Here is a 15,617-nt window from a genome sequence, read left to right as displayed (position 1 = left end):
AGCAGGACGACCCCGAACGGGCAAGATCGCGAGACTTTTCTTCGGGACAAGGTGAATATTGCCAGGGAGACGCGCTGATTGGCTGGAGTGGATGAGTAAGCATGAATAAGCAGGATGGGTAAGCATATACGGAATAACGTTGTTCCTGCATAAAAAAAAGAAACTCCGAGAAGAAAAGAGAAGAAGAAGATGTTAAGAAAGGCGTTATGAGAGAGAGATATATATAGATATATACATAGATATAGATGTAGAGAGAGAGGTAGTTAACTGGTGTAGCAAACATGTGTGGTTGTGCATGGAACCTCGAGTGAGCATGATGTATATGCATGATGTATCCCTGACATCACGACCCGGCCAGTCATCCATATATCAAAGCTGCGGCTCGAACAACGAACAACGAACAACATCCTCCATTCACATCCTTCTTCCAAGCATATTTATCAGCAAGAGTGAAGGAGAAGACCGTCCAGTCCACCCATACGATCAAGTCAGCGTGCACCAAACAAGCCGGAGAAGGAAAATCCGTCTCTCCGTCGCCATCTTAGTTACGACCGGCCCAAACGGTCCAACCTTCGCCCTCAACGTCTCCAACTCAGCTTTTGGACCAGGCTTCATAACCTCGTTCGGTCACATCTCATCGTCGCCCGATTTCACTTCCGCTCGATACGACTTCCAGCCTCGATTGGCAGACTGCTTACACCGTCCGTAGCTCCGGCGGCTTCGCTTCGTGTGGTTGTCTAAATCGCACCCCACTTTGGTAGCAAATTTGATTGTTTATTATCGAACTTCGATATTCGCTCGCCACCTCGAACTGTTGGCCGGCCTATCAGATATATCTAGGGGGGGAGTCTGGCTCATCGACAATCACCCTTGAGAGCGTCTCTGGACTCTGCAGCCATGGACTCAATGCGGTCACTTAACAAATCACTCCCGTCAACCTCTACCGCACAACCACCAGAACTCCTGCTACAAGCATTTAAAACCGCCGCCCTATCCGTCACCAATCTCTACAAGAATGCGGTATCAGACCAAGCACAGTCACGACATCTTGGATATCAGGATGCCCTGGAAGATCTCCGAGCACTCTTGGATAAAGAAAAAATAGGCCTCAGCGATGGCGAAGGGCTGAGGATTCGAAACTGGGTTATGGATAAGATCGATATGACCGGGACATCGTCAAACGACAGTGATGATGATAAAGCGGACACAGACAAAGGGCACCGGGCAGCGTCACCTGTTGTCATGCGTAAAACAAACGCCGATACCACGACTCCAAAGCCACAGCCACTACAGCAACCCGAACCGCAATCAAGACAGCCATCCGAAGCTCCTACTCCACAGCCAACGCCCATACCTGCCGACCCTATTGCTATCGTACCTCCCCGAACCGCTGCATTCACGTTTACCGCCGGTCAGAGTCTACCCATGCAAGAAGATATTGATATGAAAGCGGGGATGGATAACTCCTCTTCGCTGTCGAACGATCCACAAATTACCGCCTCACACCCGTCTCACCCTCCGGTCAGATTAGAAGTACACTCCCGCCCGCCTCGAACACCACACCGCCATGGAAACGGAAACCGCCATAATTCTCGCTCCATCAACCGGGACGCAACTCCTGGCGCCGGGTCAAAACGAAAATTCCACTTTGGCGAGTTTTTCGATATCTCTAATTTAGGAAACGGTCGGGATCCATTTGGAGGGCCTAAACGTGGCCGCTTTTTATAACGAATTCGATACGGCAGATATTATTATATGTCCCTCTTATGTTGAAATGACAAGTGAATGCAATCATCGGCTGAAGTGACGGACATTTCAACGCATAACCTCGAGGCGTTTGATCTTTTTTGCTTTCTTTACGCAGCATTTTTTATATTCTCGCATCTGCATGTAGATAGATAGCATCGTCGAAATCCGAGATACCCATAAACCTTTAGACTAGGTCTACTCGTAGAGTTGTTTCTTAAAATGTTTATATTGTATCCTCTATACAGCCATACATTCTCGTCGAGTGGAGAGTATATACAACTTCAGATGAGAACGAAAGACTTCTCATCTCCGCTTCAGTTTATTGCTCGCCAGACCCCCAATCCCACCAGCGAAGCTGATATCATAAAAACTCCCATCCGCCTCGATCCCATTCTATATTTTGAGCCGCTTCTTAGGATCTTCTGTTCTTGCTCACGGAGGTTTTTCATTCCGTTATAGTAACTCCATCCACCGAGTCCTGCGAGCGCCAAACTACCTAGTTCACAGCAAACCAAACGTTAGTACGTAGTCAATAAACCATGCTCATAAAAAGGCCGTACCGGTAGCTCTGCATGCAAGACAATCGTCATATTTATCTTGTGCAATGGCCTTCTCAATGTCTTTGGGGTTGATTTCCCATGGCGCATCGGTCTCTTTTGCCATCTTCCAACAGGGAGAGGATTGATCGGGGTCGTAGAAAGGTATGCGCCTTATTGCTGAGTGGTAATGTCCATCTAATCTGTAATATTTAGTAAAAATTCCTAGAAAAATGAAGATGGAGACCTACCTGTGTATAATTGAAGCTATGGTCGGCGTTGAAGTCCTTTCCCACAGCTAAAAAATCACGAGAAAACCGAAACTCCGATGAGGTCACGCAGCTAAAAATATATATCTACACAATAAATACCCCACGACGAAGAGCTCTCCCACCACTCACCCACAAAGGCGTTCGCAACGATGAGTGCTGTTATAGAAGCTCTTTATATCTACGATGAAACCAAGTGAGCTATTCTACCATTCCTTCGACATCTAAACACTGACAGTAGCTAATAGCACGCCGATTCTCGAACATGTCTACCGCTCGCGGCCACCCCCCGCGACGGCAATACTCTCTCTCTTTCTCGCACATCCAGCTCCTCGGCCGTCTTTAATATACCTTCCTGACGCATCTCCGCCTGTCTCCGTTTTCTCTGTTTCACATACAAACCTCCTCTTCCTCGTACCATGCAGCTCCGAGGCGGAACCACTCCTGGTCCTCGAATATATCCATCGGGTCATAGATGTTCTAGAAGAATTCGTGGGCGCACCCTTGCTAGGAAGTAAGATACAGAATAGTTACGATGTGGTTGGCCAACTGCTGAATGAGATGTGCGATGCTGGCATCGTGTGTAATACGGAACCGAACGCGCTACAGGAGGTGGTCGATGTTCCTGGGTGGATGGGCAAGCTCTTGAGCGGGGTGGGATTACCGGGGTGAATATAAATTCCAATCTGCGCTCCAGTCTATGGATGGTACATATGTTGACCTTTGAGAATGGCGAAATAGTGCATCTCAGGCTCCCGGGTTATCAAAGCCTCTAAATCAACCACTAGCCACTGCTCCTATAATAGCTGGCGCGAATGCACCGGCAATACCCTGGCGGCGTCCGGGTGTCCGACATACCTCAAATGAGCTATACGTCGACATAGTTGAATCTTTATCAGTCATATTTGCTCCCTCCGGAAGGCCCATCTCAGCTCTGGTCTATGGCACCATAGTCTTTACAGCCAAAATATCAGGTGTACCGGATTTACTCCTTTCACTCAGTGCTCCAGGGGGTCAAAGGAGTCTTTCACATAAGATCGAACTACCTGTTTTTCATCCATGTGTTCGTCTTGCACGTTGGAGGGAAAAACCTGGTGAACTAAGCTTCGTTCCCCCTGATGGACGATTTATATTAGGAGGATATGAAGTTAACTTGCTTCCTGTTGACCCTGAGGACGATAAACCACCCGCCCATATGGAAAAACTGTTTCTTCCCGCCACCGTTGATATACAAAAAGGCCTCGGCCCTACTGGGTCGAATTTTGAAGTTCGACTAACCCTAAACAATAGCTTCCCTGGTGCTCCATCGTCAAGGACCGGAGGCGGCGGAGGGGGAATGGGCGGTAATGGAGGAATCGGGGGCTCGACAGGCCGTGGATCAGGATCCTCAACTCCGTCTTTCCTAAATGTCGGAAACATTGGCGGGGGCTCGTCATCTCCAAGCCTAGATGACGTGGTGGTGACAATTCCTATTCCATCATCCGTGCGCAATATTACAGATATCCAAGCAAGTCGTGGCGAAGCGAATTTTATGCCTGGAAATGACTCTCTAGAATGGCGTGTACCAACTAAAGAAAAAGATGGATCTATCTCTGGCACAGCAACGCTGAAAGCGACTGTACAGGGGCCGCTTCATGATCTTGATAATGACGATATTGACGAAGATAACCCCGGAGATGATCACGCTCGCCGCGCTGCATCAAACCCACTCCGCGGATATTATGATGAGACGCTAGCACCAGCCGCAAGCTATCAGGATTCAGGGGTATCAACAGATGATACGTCCAAACAGGAGAGAACGGAAGGGATGTCAGCCGCCGCAAAACAAACGCGTAAAAAGCAAGCGAATTCGCTGCTAATGCCATCATCTGCTTCTGTATCGTTTTCTGTACGCGGATGGCTACCTAGCGGTATACGTGTTGACGCCTTGATGGTAGACCCTCGGAAAAGCCGGGGCTTAGGGGAGGGAGTAAAGCCTTACAAGGGTGTCAAATATATATGCGTAAGCAGACAAGGGATTGAAACTAGATGTTGAGTTTGAGATTTGAATAGCCATTTACATTATGCTACTACGAATCGATGGGGAGTCTTCGGTTTTATTTGGCTCTAATCCAGTTTTTGGAAGCCAGGGGCGGATCTCATATTAAAACATCCAATATATATTATTGGTTTAATTTCCAATAACTATTTTAATTATGAGTAGAAAGGGAAAACAAGTAATATGAGAACATAAATATCAATATACAAATAAAGTCAAGTCTGGTGACTGCCTTTACTAATAGGGCTATATATAGTGAGAATGATATAGGAGGCTTTTTTATAAGAAATAGATATATCCTTAGAGTTTGGCGCCTCGTTTGATGTATTGCTGTATAGCGATTGCCACTGTTTCATAGACGTGTCAGTAAGGTTACAATAAAAGGTTGACGCGAAATCAAGCAAGAGGTGTAGAAGAGTGCAATTGAATTATTTAAAGCAACGGGGTTTGGGGGATATAGAGTAAATAGATATCAGAATGGGATATAGTGCGGATAGATCCAAATCCGATATAGCCGGAGCTAAGAACATGACAAAAGAAAAGAACAGGGTATCAAAGGTTGAAATGGGGTCTCGTATGCGTCAGGACGATGGGGATTTTTTCGGGTCTGCGGTGGGTGGTGAAACGCAATTGATATCAGGTCAGACAACACGGAAAATATGATGTAATATTAACTGGAAGAGAGAGACCAAGGTAACTAAGAGAGGTACGGAGGATGTATGAAAAAGATGAGTTCACTTACCAAGCACAGTAGCAGCAGTCCTGGCAGCGCCTGTCTTGTTTGCTCCGCCTCCCAAAGTAACAATCCAGGTAATCCAGCCGAATAACCCGTATGTGGTCTGTCCAGCACGATTGAAGTTCGGGGTGTGTAGACTGGCCGCTCTGTATTTGTTAAGCTTGCCAGTATAGGGAGGATAGCGGAGAGATAGGACACGCTCAACCCAGCCAGGAGTTGTAGTGACTGAGCGGTTGTGCGTGAAAGCATCGAAGCTGCTACGGCCATGGTAGGCACCGGATCCGCTCTCACCAACACCACCGAATGGAAGAGTTGGGATGGAAGCGTGCATGAACGAATCGTTTATGGAGGCACCGCCAGAGCGAACGGATGCGAGGACTGGAGGAAGGTGTTAGTATGGTAAAATTGGTGCACAACCTGGTACCTGAAATGCGGAAGATAGAGCGGAATTAAATACCTTTTGCGGTCTCGTCTTTGGTTCCAAATGGATAAACGCCCAATGGTGTTCCGTCGACATCATTTGCAATTCTGATTGCCTCGTCCAAGTCGGACACGGGCAGGAGGGTAATGATCGGTCCAAAGCTCTCCTCTGATACCAGGGAATCATCAGTAGAGTTGACAAGCACAACGGTAGGTTCGATGTATTTCTCTTTCTCGTCCATCGATCCTCCTAGTAATATCTTTCCCTTGGTGTTATCGATCATCTCCTTGATGCGCTTGAAAGCACCATCATTGATGATACGGCAGTAATCAGGCGATGCCTTTGCTCCATTTGGATAATACTCCTTGATGGCCTTCTCAAACTCAACAACTAGTTGATCAACAACCTCCTTGTCAACGAGGATGTAATTCTGCGAGAGACAGATTTGACCAGCATTGAATGTCTTTCCCCATAGCAAACGTCGAGCAGCAAGTCTCAAATCTGCGCGCTTCGTAACAAACGCAGGGTTACGTCCGCCCAGCTCGAGCAAGACAGGCGTTAGGTGTGGAGCTGCCGCTTGGGCGACGATGCGGCCAACTCTGGAGCTACCAGTGAAGCAGATCTTGTCCCATCTTTCGGCGAGTAGGGCCTTTGTTTCCGGGATGCTTCCCTGGATAACAGACACACAAGAGGGGTCCAGAGCAGCTTCAATGATTTCCTGGGTAACAGCGGCGCAGTTCGGCGAAACTTCACTTGGCTTGATAACGACAGTATTACCAGCAGCAATTGCCCCGATCACTGGACCGAACGTAAGGAGGAAAGGGAAATTGAAAGCTCTAGTTTAGATATTAGCAAGAACGTATGCGACCTAGCATCAAACTGTAGAGGCACCAACCCGATGACCAGAACACATCCCAATGGATCCTTTCTAATCGTTGGCTTCATCAATGCAAAGGTGAGATCGATATCAGCGGCCTTCTCATCCTTAGCCCACTTTGGCAAGTTGTTCGTCACGAAGATGATATCATTGAGAATCATCACAAGCTCTCCGACGTAGGATTCGTATTCCGGCCTGTTCAAGTCGCGCTTAAGGGCTTCCGTCATCAAATGCTCCCGGTCCTTGATTCTGATAAAACATATCAATCGTCAGCTCTCTGTTTCCCAGAAGTTGAAGCTTTCCGCCACAGCTAGAATCGGATGAACACTCACGCCCAGTACAGCTTTCGCAGCTGCTGGATGCGAAACTCGATCGGACGAGTCTTGTGCTCGAAAAAGGTAGTTCGAACATTCTTGACACGAGCCGGGATATCCTCCACGGGCGTGTACTGGATAGTTGGGAGGACCGGAGATGCCATCTTGAAGAGATTGTCCAATATCACTATAGAGTTACTGAATATAGAGGATGCGACGACTTTGCGCTGCGATTTAAACCCGGCAAGCAGAGATATCCAAAAATACGACGGGCAGTCAATCAGTCCGTCTCGCGAAGTCGAGGTCGAAGCAAACCTCGAGCAAGTTCGTCGGTCTCCTTGATGAATGCGGAGAAGCGTCGCGAGCGAGCGCAGTTTTGGGTGAGTTCGAGATGTTTGCATGCGGCCAACGTGATACCGAGGCTCGACCAAGTGACGCAACGCGGGCTTCGGAACAACTTCTACATGGACGAACGGGCCGGGATAACTAATACTCGTGCCTCCGCGCTACCAACCTGCCTGTTGGTGCGCCCCAGCGTAACGATAATATCAGCGCAATGATAATTATTTTTAAATAATCACTTTATCAACTTCATCATTTTATTTATTAACCACCAATATGTTATCTAGCTCAGAAGATATAGAAATATGCATTCAAAAGGCTCTAGATCAATATTCTCGCGATAAAAAGCAAAAACTCGCGGTTCTTGCCCGTGAATATGAGGTTCCGTATCAGCGACTCCTCCGCCGGTCAAAAGGTATCCCATCGAAGTTATCTACGCAACCAACTAATAAATGCCTTACGGAGGATCAGGAGAAGGTAGTTAAACAGTGGATTCATCAATTAGACCGTGCCGGCCATGCCCCAACCGTGGAGATGGTGAAGAATTGCGCAAATAGCATCCTCCTACGAAATCATACAGATCCGGATACTGAACCACCTATTGTTGGAAAAATGTGGCCATATCGGTTTATCCAGCGCTTGCCAGGCTACGAGAGGGTAAAGAGGAAGCCAATGGACCCAAAGAGGATCGAGGTAGAAGATCTAGGGCTTATACAGACGTTTTTTGATCGATTAAAGATCTCCATGAGGCAGCATCACATCCAGCCAGCAGACCTTTACAACATGGATGAAATCGGCTTCCAGGTTGGCCAGGGAAGGGGAGAGATAGTTATTACAGCCTATCCGGAGCTTAATAACGTTATTTTCTCGAAGTTCTCGCGCGAGTTAATTACTGCAATTGAAACTGTTGCTGCGGATGGCTCTCTTCTTCCACCTTGCCTTATCCTTGCAGGGAAGCATCAGATGGAGGACTGGTATCTAAATACGTCCCTCCCAAGCAACTACTTCATTGTAACAACCGAGAATGGGTATACAACTGATGAGATGGGCTTCCAATGGCTACTACACTTCGATACTTATTCAAAAAAGCGACAGGTTGGCCGGTATCGAATGCTCTTAATGGATAATCACGGATCCCATCTTACACACCAGTTCCTATCTTTTTGCGAAGAGAATGACATTATTCCTTACTCTTTTCCGCCTCATACAACTCACCTGCTTCAGCCGCTCGATGGGAAGCCTTTTCAGCAATATAAACACTACCATTCAAAGGCAGTAAACAAGGCTGCAAGGGTTGGTTGTTCTCAGTTCAATAAGCGAGAGTTCCTCGTGGCTTTAGAAGGCGTACGAAAGGAGGCATTTAAACCAGCAACAATCATCCACTCTTTTGCAGATAGAGGCATCATTCCATGGAATCCTAATAAAGTCCTTGAGCCTTTACAGAAGAGGCTTAGTCCGACACCAGAGCTTCAAATGTTCGATGGAGATGCTTCTCCAGAGGCCCCGTCATCTCAACTATCATCACCGAAGACAGTACGGCGACTCCGGGACTGTATTACCAAGGCAAAAAGGAGTCTAGATGATGTCCAAAATGAGTTGGATTCGATATCTCCTCGTCTCAATAGCCAGCTACAAAAGATATTTACAGGAAGTCTTGTCTAGGCGGAACTCAGTGCTCAACGGGGGGCAGATCTCGATGACTTTTTACGAACAACCAAGCGATATAAGGCTCCAAGGACACGTCGCAGGGTGAACGTAGGTGGCCCCTTACGGGTAAAGGATGCCAATCGACATATTGAAGTCCGTAAAGGCAGAGGAGGCAAAAAAGGAGTGGGCAAAGCGGAAGAAGGCAGAGGAGCAGCTGGTCCAAAAACACCAAGCAGATCGGCCAACTTGGCATCAAGAGTTTGGTATTATATATAACGAAGATAGAGATACGATTAACTATCTCGAAGGCAACCAAAATAACACTATATAGTGCATAGTTGGGTGTGGATGAATTTAATAAGTTGATGCTTTGGTTAAAATTATCGTTGCGCTGATATTATCGTTACGCTGGGGCGCACCAACAGGCAGGTTGGTAGCGCGGAGGCACGAGTATATCTTAAAGCTACGCGGGGATGCGGTTGATCAACAGGGCATAATCATTCATTCATTCATCAGGATAAGTTGGCGACAATTTGGTAGGGGCTATTATAAGACTATGATCATACAGGCAGCGAAGAGGAAACACGAGATTCAAAGACGGATTGCGAAATCCAAAGACAAGTATAAGAATATAGAGAAATGAAGATAGGAAATTCCGTCCATAACAAATGCACCATTCCCTTATTCCAACAGTGATGTTCGTGATATGCAGTAGGAAGCACAAATCATTCGTTAAAACGCTCGCAGGATGCATGAACAAAACCAAAGGACAAGAAAAATATTAAAAATAGGAAGAGAAAAGAGAGAAAGTGACGGGCTAATGGATAGGTGATAAAGGGGTTTGGTAAAGGTCGAATAAGGATAGATCATGACATGGACAATCATACAAGTCGTAAATACGCATATCATGCCGCCGTCAGGACATGCCGGAGTTTCTCCCTGAAGCTCATGCTAATCGGAGCATCTTCACGGTTTTTGTATAGGCTTGAACGACGTCGACGAAGACGCTCTGGCGGAGGATCCTCCTTCGTAACCTGTTTCTCTGCAGGGGGTTCGGGTTTCATCGAGCGTCGGCGCTCTCGTCGTTGCTCGCGGTGCTCTTTCTCCTTCTCCTTCTCAGGGTCCTTCTCTTTGGCTTCCTCACGCTTGCTAGACTTTCGCTCTCGATCTTTGCCTTCTTCACCCCTGCTTAGCCTTCGTTCCCGGGGTTTGGCTGCTTCCGTCTTGGGAGGCTTTACTTGCTCCTGGCTTTCGTCGATTTTGGGTGACTTTCGTTCACGCTGTTTGTTTTCTTCGCCCCTGGCTGTAGTCCTTCTTGCCCGTTCCTTCACCTCTTCGGCGTTGGCTGATCTCCTTTCTCGACGTCTGTCGGAGTGGGTACGGGAGCCGGAATTCGATTGAGAGTGAGTGGACGAGCCAGATGTGTTTGGGGGTGAAGGCCGTTTGACTGGAGGAACTGGAGAAGAGGCGAGAGCACGCTCATTTACTCGCATAACTGGTTGATTGGCAGTTGAAGATCCAGATGTAATTAACCTGAACAAGGCAAGGGGTTTCGCAGCAAGGGCAGATATTGGGTTATGGCTTGGGCCAGCGGCCTTTGGGGCCAGGTTAGGTCTATCACGGCCTGATAGTGACAACCGACGAGAGAGAGGTCGCTTCGGGGGCTCGTGAGGACGCTCTTCCTTGGGCGGTGCCTCCTTGGGGCTCCCCGATTCCTTGGAGCGTTCTGCTTCGGCTCTTCGAGCTTCTCTCCTCCTCCGTCTTTCGGCACGTTCTTTTTCTGTTTCGTTTGGTCGTGGTCTTGGTCTACTACTTCTGTGTCTTGGTTCACCTTTCGCCTCAGCTGGTGGAGAAGAATCATGCTCTGGTTCGGGCTTTAGTCGACGAGAGCTGGGCTTTTTCTCGCCTGAGCTAGGCTTTTTATCGCCTGAGCTGGGCTTTTTATCGCTCGAGCTGGGTTTTTTATCGCTTGAGCTGAGTTTTTTCTCACTTGAGCTGGACCTTTTCTCGCTTGAGCTAGGCCTTTTCTCACTCGAGCTCTTCGAAGGGCGTGGCTCTTCTCCAGCTGTCGACTTTCGGCGTTTTCGGTGCTTCCTTTCTCCAGATCGTTCTTTAGATCGCGATTCGGTCTTTGCTGCCGCTTCCGGGACGGCTTCAACAGCAACAGGGGCAACAGGGGCAGCCTCTGCAATATCTTTAGTGGCCTCCTCTACTGCCGCGACGGGCTCTTCAGCAGCTGGTTCTGGAACTGGGGTCTTCTCTACAGGAGCAGCCTCTGTGGCCACGGGAACGGGCGCTTCTGTAACTTCCTCAGCGACCTTCTTTTCAACGACAGGCGCAGGTTCGGGTGCAGGCTCCTCAGCCGCCTTCGGCTCTTCAACTGGCAGTGCTGGTGGTTCGGCGGGAGCTTCCTCTACTGGTACAGGCTCTATGATGGCCTTCTCGGCAGGGGCCTCCGTGACAGCCTCAACTGGGGTTGGTTCGTCCTGGGGCTTTTCGGTTACTTCTTCGGTGGCTGCTTCAGCAGGGGCCTCCTCTGGTGCTGGTGCTGCTTCTTCTGCGGCTACCTCAGCAACTGGTTCCTCAGGGGCGGCCTCTTCCTTCGGGGGGATTTCCTGCGCTGTGGGCTCTGCTGGGACCTCCTCCGGGGATTCTTCTGGAGTGGCTTCTTCCACTACCTTCTCCTCGATAGCAACCTCTTCGGCTGCCGGTTCTGTGGGTGAGGGTTCCTCGACAGCTGGCTCTTCGGCAGTAACTTCAGCGGGTGGCTCTTCGGCGGCAGGCTCTTCGGCGGCAGGCTCTTCAGCGACAGGCTCTTCGGCGGCAGGTTCCTCGGTAACAGGCTCTTCGGCGGCAGGTTCCTCAATAACAGGCTCTTTGGCGGCAGGCTCTTCAGCGACAGGCTCTTCAGCGGCAGGTTCCTCGGTGACAGGCTCTTTGGTGACAGGCTCTTCAGCGACAGGCTCTTCAGCGGTAGGTTCCTCGGTGATAGGCTCTTTAGTGACAGGTTCCTCAGTGACAGGCTCTTCGGCGGCAGGCTCTTCAGCGGTAGGTTCCTCGGTGATAGGCTCTTTAGTAACAGGTTCCTCAGTGACAGGCTCTTCAGCGACAGGCTCTTCAGCGACAGGCTCTTCAGCGGCAGGCTCTTCAGCGGCAGGCTCTTCAGCGACAGGCTCTTCAGCGACAGGCTCTTCAGCGGCAGGCTCTTCAGCGGCAGGCTCTTCAGCGGCAGGTTCTTCAGCGGCAGGTTCTTCAGCGGCAGGTTCTTCGGTGACAGGCTCTTCGGTGGCGGGTGCTTCGGCAGCTACTTCTTCCTCCGCTGGCTGTTCAGGTGCTACCGTTTCGGCTACCGCCTCAGCGGGTTCTTCAGGAGCTGGCTCTTCAGGTGTCTCTTCCTTTTCCTCCTCCTTTGGCTCAGAGGTATCTTCCGCAGGCGGGGGGTCTGAAGGCTCATCTGCTGCTGGCTCTTCAGTAACTTTGTCGTCCTCAGCAGTCTGCTTAGATTCTTCCTCGGGTATCTTTTCTTCTAACTCTTCTTCACCCTCGATATCCCATGAATCGAGAACTTCGTCTCCTACCGTGACATCATCCTCTCTCTGGGAGGCTTCTTCTTTTTCAGCTTCTTTCTCAGCCTCTACTTTATCAACTTCGGCAGCTGGATCAACATCTGGAAAGGAGGAATCGTCTGTGTTAGTCAGCATGTTGACATGTAGATTGGGGGGATTATATCTTCACCTTCGGCTGGCGCATCCTCAGAAGCAGGCGACGTTTCCACCACGGGTGGCTCTTCCGTAGCCTCTTCTTGGTCATCTTTGCTTTCGAGGGGTTCTTGGGCCTCCTCGGCAGGCGTGTCGTCCACCGGGGGCTCTGGCTCTGTGGTTTCTGCCGGCTTCTCTTCTTCTACTAGCTCCTCTTCTGTCGGCACTTCAGGTTCGCCTTCAGCAGCAGGAGTTTCCTCTTGCAGAGCTTCTTCTACCGATGCCTCTTCTTCGACAGCCTTCTCTTCCTCCACGGGCTGCTCATCTTCAGCAGGTGTCTCCTCTTCGGCTGGCTTCTCCCCGTCTGGCTCTTCCGCCTGTACCAGCGCCTCTTCTGGTGCTGGTGCTTCTTCTGGTGTCGGTACATCTTCTTCCGCTGCTGATGCCCCCTCCGCTGCTGCCGGTGCCTCTTCAGCTTCTGCTGGTGCTTCTTCAGCTGCTACCGGGGCCTCCTCAGCTGCTGCTGGTACCACTTCCGCTGCCGGGGCCCCTTCAGCTGCTGGTGCCTCTTCCTCTGTCGGTGACTCTTCAACTTCTGCTGGTACCACTTCCGCTGCTACCGGGGCCTCCTCAGCTGCTGCTGGTACCACTTCCGCTGCCGGGGCCCCTTCAGCTGCTGGTGCCTCTTCCTCTGTCGGTGACTCTTCAACTTCTGCTGGTACCACTTCCGCTGCTACCGGGGCCTCCTCAGCTGCTGCTGGTACCACTTCCGCTGCCGGGGCCCCTTCAGCTTCTGCCGGTGCTTCTTCAGCTGCTACCGGGGCCTCCTCAGCTGCTGCTGGTACCACTTCCGCTGTCGGGGCCCCTTCAGCTACTGGTGCCTCTTCCTCTGTCGGTGACTCTTCAACTGCCGGGACCTCCTCAGCTGCTGGTGCTTCTTCTGGTGTCGGAGTCTCTTCTGATGCCGGTGTTTCTTCTTCAACCACCTTCTCCTCCTCGACTGGCTTCTCCTCCTCAGCTGGCTTCTCCTCCTCAACTGGTTTCTCTTCCTTAACTGGCTTCTCTTCTTCAGCTGGCTTCTCTTCTTCAGCTGGCTTCTCTGGCTCAACCGATGCCTCTTCTGCCGGTGCTTCGGCCTTTACTGGTTCAGACTCACCATCGGCAGCAGGAGGTTCCTCTGGTGAAGCCTCAGGTGCTTGAAGCGCCTCATCCGGTGGTGGATCTATCAAACCGTTAATATCTTTGCCTCGTCATGATATAGTAGGTGGCTGATATCAAGTCTAGTTCAAGTTCTAGTTAAAGCCGGTGAGTGCATGGCCAACATACCTGCAGGTGTTTCTGATGCATCCTTGGGGGCATCAGTATCCGCTGCCGGTGCCTCTTCTGATGGCTGATCAGGGGTGGCGTCCTTGTTTGGCTCTGCGTCAGCGGTAGGTTCACCATTGCCGTCATCTGAAGGTGGGGAAGAATATAAAGACGATATAGGACAATCCGAAAATTGACCAGTATTCCAATCATAGGTTTGATATTTAAGCGGAGGAAGTGAAGCATACTGATAGCTTGTGTTCGACATTTTCAGGGAGAGCAGATGACGGCGAGCCGTCACCCTCAGGTAGGTTGGTGCTACTCCCGTTGTCAGTGCCGGGCAGGACCGAATTGGCAGGCAGTCGATTGGTAGCTACTCTCTTCCCCTTCTTTTTCTTTGCCATGATCAAGTATAAGCGGTAGCTAGGTGGGGGTGTGAAGAGTAGAAAAAGGTTGAGGAGATATAGAGAGAGAAGGGTAGTGATATGAGAGGTCTATTTGCGAGACGTGGTGTGGCAGGTCTCGGCAGTTCGGCGGTGGATTGGGGTCCGTCAGAAAGGTGACTGGCGGTCCAGGATGTAAGGTGAGCTTGAGGAACTTTGGGGTAAGATTGGAGGAGAGGGGATAAAACGGAAGCGTGGTTGAGCAAAATAGAAGCACGTCGGACGAGACAAATTATAACAAGTTATTTAATTACTAGCTTCCCATGACACAGCAAAGCATGTGCCCGATAACCTCATCTGTTGTTTAGGCGTATCAAAACAATAGTCATCGACGGGGCCACATGTAGGCAACGGCCATTATTGAGAATAGAAACGATAGTTTCTTTGGTAACTGGAGATTTACCAACCAGCCATGCGAGAGTCCGGTGCCATTGGGGCCACGTCTCACGGCCCTATGGGTCTTTTATGATGGACTTGCGGGCAGCACTGGATGCACGCCCTACTAAGGCTTGCGGAAAGCGGCCACCGTATGGAAAACAAGGGTTGACCTGCTGTTTTGCAATTTAATGTCATCGTGCAGCATGTTAATGAAAGGTGACTGGAGGCATACAGGGAAAGCGCCGAGCGTATCCTGGGAGAGCGAAGGAAGTGTAAAAACCGTCTATGTTCTGGTCCAGGGGAAATGCAGACCATGCATCCCGGCGGGTCAGACGGTAAAACAGATACGGAGCAGATGGAAAGTAAACAAACCCGAGCCAATTGCAGCAACTTAGCTAGAAAATCCTACTACGAGCGACCATTTGAGCGAAGAAGAGGTGTGGAAGCCAGGAGTCTTCCACTGACCGGAAGGAATTCCGAAGATAGCATCATTTTGTGCCCAATGTCCCGCAATTGGCCGCCTGGCCGACAGGCACTTGCAGCATTGTGGAGCATGCCTGAGGCCAGCGGTTGGTCAAGGACCAGACAGTCTCAGATCACCGCGATTTACCAAGCGTGTAAGGTTTCTGGCCGTTTGGGTAACACCTCTAGAAGGATAGATACACTCTCGGAGGCCGCAGGCAGTGGTTAAGTCGTGAGTGGCCGAAGCAGATGCGAGATGCAGCATGAATAGTGGTGCGAACACCGAGCACCCAGTCGATCCGGGAGGTCACGAGAGCGGCCAAGAGGCAGGCGTGTCGCTCGCTTTCCGCTGTCCTGTTTCGACCTGTTTCTGATTCATTGGGTTTGATGCAGATGAAGCCT

At 50.1% G+C, this 15,617-nt stretch overlaps 4 protein-coding genes across 4 annotated transcripts; 2 read left to right on the top strand and 2 right to left on the bottom strand.

Moving 5' to 3' along the window:
* Positions 1-897: 897 nt before the first annotated feature.
* GIQ15_01276 (uncharacterized protein) lies at positions 898-1,728 on the top strand (the record flags this gene model as incomplete). Its single annotated transcript, XM_033548693.1, has 1 exon — positions 898-1,728. One exon carries the CDS (start codon positions 898-900, stop codon positions 1,726-1,728), a length of 831 nt encoding a protein of 276 aa, XP_033409644.1.
* A 978-nt stretch (positions 1,729-2,706) lies between these two features.
* GIQ15_01275 (AP-3 adaptor complex subunit mu) lies at positions 2,707-4,515 on the top strand (the record flags this gene model as incomplete). The annotated part of the gene is made up of 4 exons (XM_033548692.1): positions 2,707-2,750; positions 2,803-3,222; positions 3,845-4,442; positions 4,492-4,515. The coding sequence occupies 4 exons, from the start codon at positions 2,707-2,709 to the stop codon at positions 4,513-4,515; spliced, it is 1,086 nt and encodes a 361-aa protein (XP_033409643.1).
* Positions 4,516-4,892: 377 nt separating this feature from the next.
* Positions 4,893-7,104, bottom strand: GIQ15_01274 (aldehyde dehydrogenase 3B1; the record flags this gene model as incomplete). Its single annotated transcript, XM_033548691.1, has 5 exons — positions 4,893-4,939; positions 5,335-5,706; positions 5,786-6,585; positions 6,645-6,875; positions 6,959-7,104. The coding sequence occupies 5 exons, from the start codon at positions 7,102-7,104 to the stop codon at positions 4,893-4,895; spliced, it is 1,596 nt and encodes a 531-aa protein (XP_033409642.1).
* A 2,730-nt stretch (positions 7,105-9,834) lies between these two features.
* Positions 9,835-14,200, bottom strand: GIQ15_01273 (PE repeat family protein; the record flags this gene model as incomplete). The annotated part of the gene is made up of 4 exons (XM_033548690.1): positions 9,835-12,614; positions 12,665-13,004; positions 13,611-13,849; positions 13,954-14,200. 4 exons carry the CDS (start codon positions 14,198-14,200, stop codon positions 9,835-9,837), a joined length of 3,606 nt encoding a protein of 1,201 aa, XP_033409641.1.
* Between the last annotated feature and the right edge of the window lie 1,417 nt (positions 14,201-15,617).

This window comes from Arthroderma uncinatum (genome assembly GCF_011692745.1).
Source record: "Arthroderma uncinatum strain CBS 119779 chromosome Unknown scaffold1, whole genome shotgun sequence".
Lineage (NCBI taxonomy): Eukaryota > Fungi > Ascomycota > Eurotiomycetes > Onygenales > Arthrodermataceae > Arthroderma > Arthroderma uncinatum.
The sequence above is the reverse complement of the archived record's forward strand: the minus strand, read 5'-3'. Positions and strand labels throughout refer to the sequence as shown.